Source organism: Borostomias antarcticus, assembly GCF_949987555.1.
Source record: "Borostomias antarcticus genome assembly, chromosome: 8".
NCBI lineage: Eukaryota > Metazoa > Chordata > Actinopteri > Stomiiformes > Stomiidae > Borostomias > Borostomias antarcticus.
Window position 1 is genome coordinate 12,169,934 of NC_140241.1, and position 10,000 is coordinate 12,179,933.

At 44.6% G+C, this 10,000-nt stretch overlaps 1 protein-coding gene across 1 annotated transcript in view; it reads right to left on the reverse strand.

Moving 5' to 3' along the window:
* Positions 1-7,436, reverse strand: part of nr2f5 (nuclear receptor subfamily 2, group F, member 5) — a 20,513-nt gene extending 13,077 nt beyond the window's left edge. The window contains exon 1 of the mRNA XM_084442172.1: positions 6,219-7,436. Coding sequence (XP_084298298.1) covers positions 6,219-6,585 — 367 coding nt within the window. The 5' untranslated portion in view covers positions 6,586-7,436. The remainder of the gene's footprint in view (positions 1-6,218) is intronic.
* Between the last annotated feature and the right edge of the window lie 2,564 nt (positions 7,437-10,000).

The following is a 10,000-nucleotide window of genomic DNA, read 5'->3' on the forward strand; positions in this document are numbered from 1 at the left end:
GTGATGTCACATTCTGTGTTATTCCTGTGTTTCTCACAGTGACTCATTAAGCCTGGGCTTGACCCCTGACCTCTAGGTGTCACTGCCCTCTCACAAAATGAGCAAAGGTCCCGGAGAGCCAGCGAAGGAATGAGGAGGATCAGAACGTCACCAGCTGAACCCCCAGAGGAGAGATGATGTTCAGACAGACAGACAGACAGACAGACAGACAGGCAGACAGACAGGCAGACAGACAGACAGACAGACAGGCAGACAGACAGAGACAGGTAGACAGACAGACAGACAGACAGACATATAGGGGTGGATGGAGGGAGGATGAAACCGTGAGGACAGAGGGAGTGAGAGAGAGAAAGGGAGAGAGAGAGAGGGATAGAGAGAGAGGGATAGAGCAAAAGGGAGATAGAGAGAGGGAGAGAGAGGAGAGAGAGAAAGAGAGGAGAGAGAGAGGAGAGAGAGGGAGAGAGAGAGAGAGAGAGGGAGAGGAGGAAGGAGGGAGACAGATGTGGTTAGGGAGAGAGAGATACGTGTGGAAGAAGAGATGAGGAAGCAGAGAGACCCAGAGAGGAGAAACTGATATATAAATCGAAGGAATTATGGTTAAACAGAAAATGGGGCTGAGATTAGATTAGATGATGTTACATTAGATTAGTTTACATTAGACTGTCTTTATCGTCCACAATGTAGGAATGTGTTTCGCTCTGGTGCGCCACAAAACTGTGACATACTAAACATGTACTGATAAGTCACATTCCACTCACCATAAATATGTAGCGTGCGAGACACGATGAGGGCATGTGGCGCGTGTGTGTGTGTGTGTGTGTGTGTGTGTGTGAGTGGAGGAAGAATCCAGATAAACAGAGAGAGTAATATAGACAGAGAGAGGGACAGACAGGTAGAGAGGTTTGTGTGATTCAGGGGATGCTTAGGAGAAGCAGCAGCTACTAACCCCGCCCACTTCCCCTCCCTCCCACCACACCGGCCTCCCTCCCACCACACCGGCCTCCCTCCCACCACACCGGCTTTGATGAAGCTGAGACGACATGAAGGAATACGAGAAACGCTCCCCGCAGAGAACAGCTCTCTATCCATCTCTCTCTCTCTCTCTCTCTCTCTATCCATCTCTATATCCATCTCTCTCTATCCATCTCTCCCTCCATCTCTCAATCCATCTCTCAATCCATCTCTCTCTCCATCTCTCTCAATCCATCTCTCTCAATCCATCTCTCCATCTCTATCCATCTCTCTCAATCCATCATCATCATCATCAACCAAAACAATGAGAGGAATCGACTGAATACTTGTTTCTAATGTACTAACGCTACTTAGGGACAAAGAGAAGCTAAAGAGGGTTTTCAATCATCGTCTGTTGTGATACATGTACCTAGAGAACAATAGTTGATTGGAAATAAGAGCGATGCGCGCGGAGACCTGGGGGGGCTGTGGAACCAGAGGTGATATCAGGAAGCTGCCGTGTGACTCGGAGAAGAGATGTAGAGACCAACTAACGCCCGTTCACCTTGAGGTGCCAAACACATTTCTGCACAGCGAGATCCATTTTTCCACACACCTCCACTCCCCACTAAAATATTAAAGCTAGCCTTGAGGATATGAATGGGCCAACTACAGCGTCTGCCTGCCATTGTGTCTTCATTGCTTCATCACTTCAATGGGGCCTGCGAAGACACGGAAATATGGCAAGGACTTTGCGGATGGAGGTCATTCCCCACTGGGAGGTGAATCAGGCCTGGACAAAAGCTAGCCTTGTGTCAAGGTGGAGGATTTGAAGAGTCAGTAACTGGTGTCATCGTAGTAATGTAGGTGAAGGTTTCCGCAGAATAAACTCCATCGGCTGTTCAAACAAGATGAAAGGCAGAAATGGAGAAGTCAACAGACTGGCGGTATTGATTCAGTGTATAGCCCTTATGTTTTTGGACTTTGTGTTAAACTGGTTTGTTATTAATGTTTGGGTTTCCGTTTGACCTATATTTGGACCTGCTTTATTAAAGCTGATGTGAAGCAAGGGTCAGAGGTCAGGGGCTGTGGTCCACGTCTCAGCGCCGGCGTGGGGTTCTGCGCCGTGCGTCTGTGAGGCGTCCCTGGACCGCTATCAGTCCAGAACTGTGGGGAAAAAGGGAGTGACCACAGAGAGTATATTTTGCGCTTTTTTGTATGTGGCCTGATACACTGTGTGTGTGTGTGTGTATGTGTGTGTGTTTATGTGTAACTACTACTAATCACTGATTTCAGAGAGCATGTCGACAGTGATAGTATCATTAGTTTGTGAATGAGTTTGTATCAAACGAGTGAAAGCCCAGAGCTCCAGCGAGCAGAGGAGGAACACGGTGTTCTCTTCACCCGGTGTAACCCAGTAACGCGTCAGCCAGTTCCGCCGGTTCCCTGCACCAGTCTCCGCTCTGTTCAGGCAGGCAGGAATGTTAGTATCACAACACAGAGTTGGATGTCAAAGGTGCCAAACTGGTAGAGTAAGGTCGACATCTACGTGAACTTTCTGCTCCGTGAACGGAGCCTCTGATGTGGCTACTCTCTGATGTGGCTGCTCGGTCTCAATGGGAGTTATTTCTGCTTTTTATTTTTACAGAAGACACCACATGCTGTGTGGTTTTTCTGTGCCTAACATGAAGTGACCACACAGAGTGTCCAAAGATGATTAAAACTCATTCATGGGTGGTATATGGTATATGTGGTATAGTAGGCCTGTGTTGGGTGGTATATGGTGTATGTGGTACAGTAGGCCTGTTTTGGATGGTATATGGTATATGTGGTACAGTAGGCCTGTGTTGGGTGGTATATGGTATATGTGGTATAGTAGGCCTGTGTTGGGTGGTATATGGTATATGTGGTATAGTAGGCCTGTGTTGGGTGGTATATGGTATATGTGGTATAGTAGGCCTGTGTTGGGTGGAATATGGTATATGTGGTATAGTAGGCCTGTGTTGGGTGGTATATGGTATATGTGGTATAGTAGGCCTGTGTTGGGTGGTATATGGTATATGTGGTATAGTAGGCCTGTGTTGGGTGGTATATGGTATATGTGGTATAGTAGGCCTGTGTTGGGTGGAATATGGTATATGTGGTATAGTAGGCCTGTGTTGGGTGGTATATGGTATATGTGGTATAGTAGGCCTGTGTTGGGTGGTATATGGTATATGTGGTATAGTAGGCCTGTGTTGGGTGGTATGTGGTATATGTGGTATAGTAGGCCTGTGTTGGGTGGTATATGGTATATGTAGTACAGTAGGCCTGTGTTGGGTGGTATGTGGTATATGTGGTATAGTAGGCCTGTGTTGGGTGGTATATAGTAGGCCTATATGTGGTATAGTAGGCCTGTGTTGGGTGGTATATAGTAGGTCTATATGTGGTATAGTAGGCCTGTGTTGGGTGCAAACGATGATTTCATGGTTTCATCACCAGGAAGAGGTGCGTTTTTGAACAGGGAACTGGAGACTCAGCCCTTTAAAACAGGAAAAGCTCCACAAACAGATATTTAAAGGTGTGTTGCTTTCTGTATTTCTGCTCCATATTGCATACTGCAGGACATTTTCAGAAATATTATTTTACTTCTGCAACCTCACCAGAAATTGCATTCAAAAATTGCTTGATTTTTGCTCCATAGAGGCAAACTTAATTACCACTCTCCTCTGTTTTAAAAAGTTAAAACTTTTGCTCCTGAATAACTATGAGAAAGTAATTATTGACAGTTTATGAATAATTTAAAATGCATTGGAGCAGGAATGTAGCCAATGTGTTCTGAATACGCAATTGTCTACATGACCTATAATGAGACTGATACTGTAGATAGATAGACAGACAGACAGACAGACAGACAGACAGACAGACAGACAGACAGACAGACAGATAGATAGATAGATAGATAGATAGATATGAATAATATATGAATACAGTTCTATCTCAAGGTAAGGCATAACCTTTTCATGACACTTTTTTCAGCTCTTGATTTCAAAATACTTCAAAGTATAAACTATTATAGTTGTTGGTGAATAGGGATTTTCATTCCAAAACAAAACATTGATGTTTGATATAAATGCACATCGGATCTCAGAACACCAATCCAGACTAAGTCTTCTCAGGCGACCCCGTTGCATAATGTAGAAAACATGACTTATGTATGTCCTCTGTGGTTGAGGAACGGATATGTATGTGTGTATCACCTGTCCTGCGCATACTGATCCTCCCTATAGCACCAGTGTGCTTTTAATGTGAATGCAATGCTGCATTTAAATGCATTCAGTGTTCATAATTATCAGATGAAGGCACTAGGCCTAAAAAAGCAATATTATAACTTTTGTTAAACTCTCGACCTTCACAAGATTATAAAGTTTATCAGATGAATCGGAATCGGAATCATTTATATCTTTTTGACTCGAATAACAACATGTCAGTTGTAATGGAACAGAAGGAAGGATAAAACTAGACTGTTATTTGATAATGTCATGCGTTTTATTGTGTTATTAGTTTGTCTGGATGCAGACAGGTTTTGTAAGTCATCCGACATATTAAAAAGTGTATTCGACGTTGCGTATTACTAAGTCATAGGCCACCCTACCATAGCCTATATCTCACACGGGCTATTTAGGAGATGCAAATGTTTACAAATACACCAAATGCAAAGTATACATTATTAGTTTCTAATAATTTCAGTCACGATCAATGCATGTCTAAGGGAATAGGCCTAGAGCTGAAACCATGGCAAATTTAAATAGCCTACTAATAGTATTTAATCCGCCATTCAATTATCAACACTTCATCAAACGCACGTAGACCTGTGTATATGGAGTTGATAAACGTTTGACTTCAAATACACTGCCATTTTTAAGAATGTAGCCTGTAGGCTATTTTAGGGTGGAATGCGTAATGCTTCAAACCGCAATCCGCAGTTCACGCGATTGAATTCGAACTATTTGAAACTTTGTGTTTTGCCTGTGTTACAAGCCTAGTGGCGTTTTTACATTACCAACTTATATATATATATAAAAATACCCCCTCGTATAGTAACTGATATTTAATATCTAAATGGAAATATAAGAGCGTGTTTGTAGTTGGTGAAAGGTCGAGGCTGTGCGTCAGGCGGGTTCCTCGGGTTCCCCCAGGCTGACGGAGTCAGGGTGACCTATAGATGTGGCCTCGCAGGCCTGCCCGGGGACAGGCTACATACAGCTGTGTGTGCACCATCAACAGCGCTCTGACGGGGACGCTTAAAGCATCTCCTCTGGGTATTTCCACTCCTATTCACAAATAATGTTGTGGCCCATGTAGCTGAATCAAGACAAAGCCTCGGAGTTGGTGTGAAACCAGACACGTGGATGACAGGCATATTTGACACACGCTGGACGCACACATAGGCTTAGGTCATACTCTGATTATTATTATTTTATTTTTCTTACTTGTGAATTTATCATTATTATTGTCACTTGAGGCGGGCTAAACCTATTCATCAAGTGTCTATATGATTGAATCAATTAAGCATTTTGTTTGGCCGCCCAAATGCATACAGCACAGCCTAAAAAAAACACACATTTATAGCAACGAGTCATGCATGTAGGCCTACGCTGCATTCGGCGCTGGGAGATGTCGGGTGCCTTTGGTTCGTGTGTTATAATCAATGTACCACAACTCGTCTGATTGAACGCGACGCGGCGATGTTGTAGCTGACTGATTCGAAGTGAAACGCTGTGCTCCGCGAACACGTTGCCACGGCTCCTCTTTTGCACTAATTGACCCGTTCTTAATCAAGCACAATACAGCAGAGCTAGCGGGTCCCTCTCGTAGCTACCAGGGTGTCGGGGAGCAAACACCATAATTAATGGAGAGACAAAGAACGCTCTTTTTCAGAGAGGAGCAAAATAACCTCTTATGATGGACTGAATAGGACATACTAGGCGGTCTGAAACAACAAGCATTGTGTTGTGCTAAATGGCTTAGTTTTCCATTACTAGTGAAGATGCAGTGGCCTCAAAGCTACTCAAGCAGCCTGTAGTTTTCAACTTTACTCACCACAAATTGGAAGACCCTTCCAGCCGCCAAAAATCGAATACGTTCACATGCTAAGGCGAAATGTAGACCAGCCCGGAACCCCCCACCCCTCCCGGACCCCCCCCCTACACACACACACACACACACACACACACACACGCACACACACAGACACACACACACTGAGCCTCGATGTCCTTTCTTACCTTCTCTTCTCATGCCGACTTTTAGGCACTTCTTCAGCCGGCAGTACTGGCACTGGTTCCGATGGTGCTGGTCGATGGGGCAGTCGCGGTTCCCTCGGCAGGTGTAACTGAGGTTCCGTCGCACCGACCGCTTGAAGAAGCTCTTGCAGCCCTCGCAGGTGAACTGGCCGTAGTGCTTGCCACTGGACTTATCCCCGCACACCATGCAGTCCACGTTGAGGATCTTGTCCCCGGAAAGTGCATCGTTCCCCGGGGTGGAACCGTTGGGGGTTCCCGGGGTCCCGCCTGGCTCCTGGCTGCAGATCTGGAGCTGAGACCCTGGATCCCCCGAAATGTTCTCTTGCCACTGGTTTACTACCATTGCCATGCTATCCTGTTAACCCACAGAGATCCTAGACACCCTGGTTAAACCACAGAGAGAGACTGCGGGGAGGAGATACCGATCCGTTCTGACGTCTTGGGAAAACAAGGCGCTTCCCACTTCCTCCAGAAATTAAACTTTCTTTACTGTCCTTTTCCCTCACCCCTAAATAGATAATCTCACTTTCAAACGAGTTTCCCGTTGTAAATGTTTGTTCTGTAAACTCTTATCAAAGTTCACAGAGACATTGGGGTAACAACATGACCATTACGTAATTATGTAGCGTACTAGCAGTGTTCCTCTCCGCGCAGAAATCCATAAACACCCTCTGATACTGTTAGTGTGTCTTAAAAAGTCGCCAATCGATACACCACAGCGCGTGAAGACCGGAGAGGCGGGAGATCTAGGGGGTCTCTCTGAAGGGTTGGATGTTTTACGCAAACGACCTTGTCTATTTCTGGGGAGGGAAAGGATATTTGCCTAATGGTCGCTCCCACGAAGAGCTCTTCTCGAGCTGAAATGTGCTCTCTTTTCGGTATAGCCTAAAAAGAAATAGGTTGTATCTTTCCCAGCGCGAGGCTCTGTGGTTACTCGTAAACAATCATAAAGATAACGCCGATCCTCAATCATAAAATAACACCGGTCCTCTCGTACGCAGTGCTGTTACTTCAGTTTCCTTTCAAACTCTTGATCACGTTAAAGCGAAATCCCGAAAAAAAAGTTGCTCTGATTCTCCTCTTGTCGCTCGCCGTGAAGGGCAGGAATAGAAATGTCCAAAGCCGTGAACGTCGCTTTCCGTAGTGAACGCAGTAGCTCACAAGCTTCACCGATCAACTGTAGGCTACTTCTTCACCCGTCGGCCGTCTGTCCCATCTCTGAGAATCATAGTTAGAATTTGGTGAAAGTGACACTAAACAGCCGTGCTTGTACGGGTGCCCTGCAGCCCAGCGCCATATAAGGTCATAACCACCATATTAGGGCATGCCCCCTCCTCCCGCTGTACATGGACGGGCCGTCTGGATTGGCTGTGGGATAATGGCGAAGTAAGGGGCTGTCCAATTGGGCCTCAGTCGATTAGCCCGTGTTTGATTGACAGAGTGTCTGTTATTACTCTAAAGTGTGTGAGGTGAAGTCGGCCCGCGTACACACAACAGGTTTGACGGTATAGGCTCCATGATAAGGTGATTATAAATAATATATGGGCGATAAAGATATTATGCCCCTTATACAGTAAAAAACCTGAAGTAGCCTAGCCTATAATTTATAATTGCGCAATCAAAGTGGTTGCAGACTTTGAAAGGTAGGCTACTGACCGTGTTGATGCCTAAAAGTATCGTTGCAGGTGCAGCATGATAGATAGATAAAATATCACTATCTAAAGCCCAGTGATTTATCAATCTCCCTTTTATATAGGCTAGGTGTTTTTTCTTTTATAGGCTAAAACAAATTAAAAAATAGCGTGTGGTCTGTTGGAAGTCCAATGTGAGTAGTACTTATTACATCTACAATATTCTACACAAAACACGAAATATTAGGCTATGTAGGCTATTCTTCCATGGTTTTTTAATGTTTACATTTGCCCGGGCGCCGAAGAAGAGACTAGAGGCTATCTATCGATTGGCCTAATTGTGCCAAATGTGTTAAAAGCTAAAAGATAACCCCCACTAAATGGTTCGCCAGTCCAGGTTGTTGATTTTGCCAGGCTGTTATACAGACCTATAGCTTTGCCAGCTGGATCTCAGTGAACAAAAGTGTTCGCAGTAATTAAGAGCGACACTGTTTTCTCTAATGGGGGGTTTCACGCCGAAAGCAGCAGGGACCTAATTATTTTCCCAGATAAGTCTTGATTTGTCATGTGAAGGTAATTCCAATAACGGCATTGTGACCGGGAGTTGTGTCCTATAATCCCACGAGGAGCTCAATTGATATGTTTTGAACCATCGCTTTCACACTTGTATCCCTCGGGAATGGGAGGAGGTTTGGGATCAGCAAGTCATTCGTTTCCTAATATACAGACCTTTGTTATCCTTGAATTGTAAATGAAATCAAGAGTTGACTTTTTCATATTAATACATTCTATATTCAAACTATTCAAACTGTCCTTAAACATTAAGCAAATAGTAGGCTAGCCTAGGTTATTGTAGACTAGTTATCCAACGTTCAATTCACTCTCTTCTCTCCCCCTCTCTCTCTCTCTCTCTCTCTCTCTCTCTCTCTCTCTCTCTCTCTCTATCCAGGCCCTATCTATCTATCTATCTATCTATCTATCTATCTATCTATCTATCTATCTATCTATCTATCTATCTATCTATCTATCTATCTATCTATCTATCTGGCATATTGGTTATCTTCGGAGAAACCGGATACACCCTTGAATGTCTCCAACTGTTCGCTGAATCGGCCTCCATACCAGAGCATAGTTATTGGCATAGACATGCAATTAATATCTTGACACAGCTCTGACCATCCTCAATGCGTGCACTTTAAACTTGTGCCATTTAAAGGTATTAAACATTCTCTATGTTGCTGTTATGCTTGCACTGCTGGGCGGAGCAGGATGTGGTCGGCTTGTGATAGCCCACACACACATTTGCGTTTTGAGAGACACAGCATTTAGTTGGACTCTCGCATATAGCCTAACAGACCAGCATGCCTGAATGAAAAACAGCATAGGGCCAATCAATTAAGTATAACCCTTTGTCAGAAAGAGTTTGGGACGGAAAACGTCATTAACGATGGACTGATTTCCCTGTAGGGAAAGAGAGCGCGAAGGACGAGACCCCTGTAGCCAGCTCGAGCGCCATGCCTCACTGCTCCATGCGCCGCGGGCGATAGAGTTGGCCTCGCGCTCGGCTTAATTGTTGTCACATGTAACCTTACCTGTCTTCCAATTAGCCCCATGACTCGCTATTAGGGCATTCCGAGGGCTGTCGACTAGTGACCAAGGGCATTTTGGGGGGTTTGAAGGCTCAATAATTAGGGTGTAATTCTATACAGAGAAGGATTATGGGGAAATGTGGATGAGTTTCAGAAGATGTCATTTAATAAGGTCCACACTGGCCTGGGTTAATATAATGCATATTCTTTCCCTGCTAATATTTAATTCATTGGGAGTAATTTTCCACAAAAGCTCTGTTTGGCTAAGGTATATGATAGTTGGCAAATTCACACCAGAGCATTGTGCAGAACCTTTTGATACTGCACTGATTTTAATACTATGAAATGAAACAAATATGTTTTGCTGTTGTTGTAGTTGCTGTTGTTGTTGTTATTTGTTGTTGTTTGCTGATAACATTGAAATCAACTTTATTGAAGTCACAGCAGCTAGTTGTGACTGAGTGTCTGTCCTTACCCCTAGTGCTAAGTGACAGATGACCAGAGCAACTGTGTGACCTGGGGGCTGGAGGGGTGGGGCCAGGAG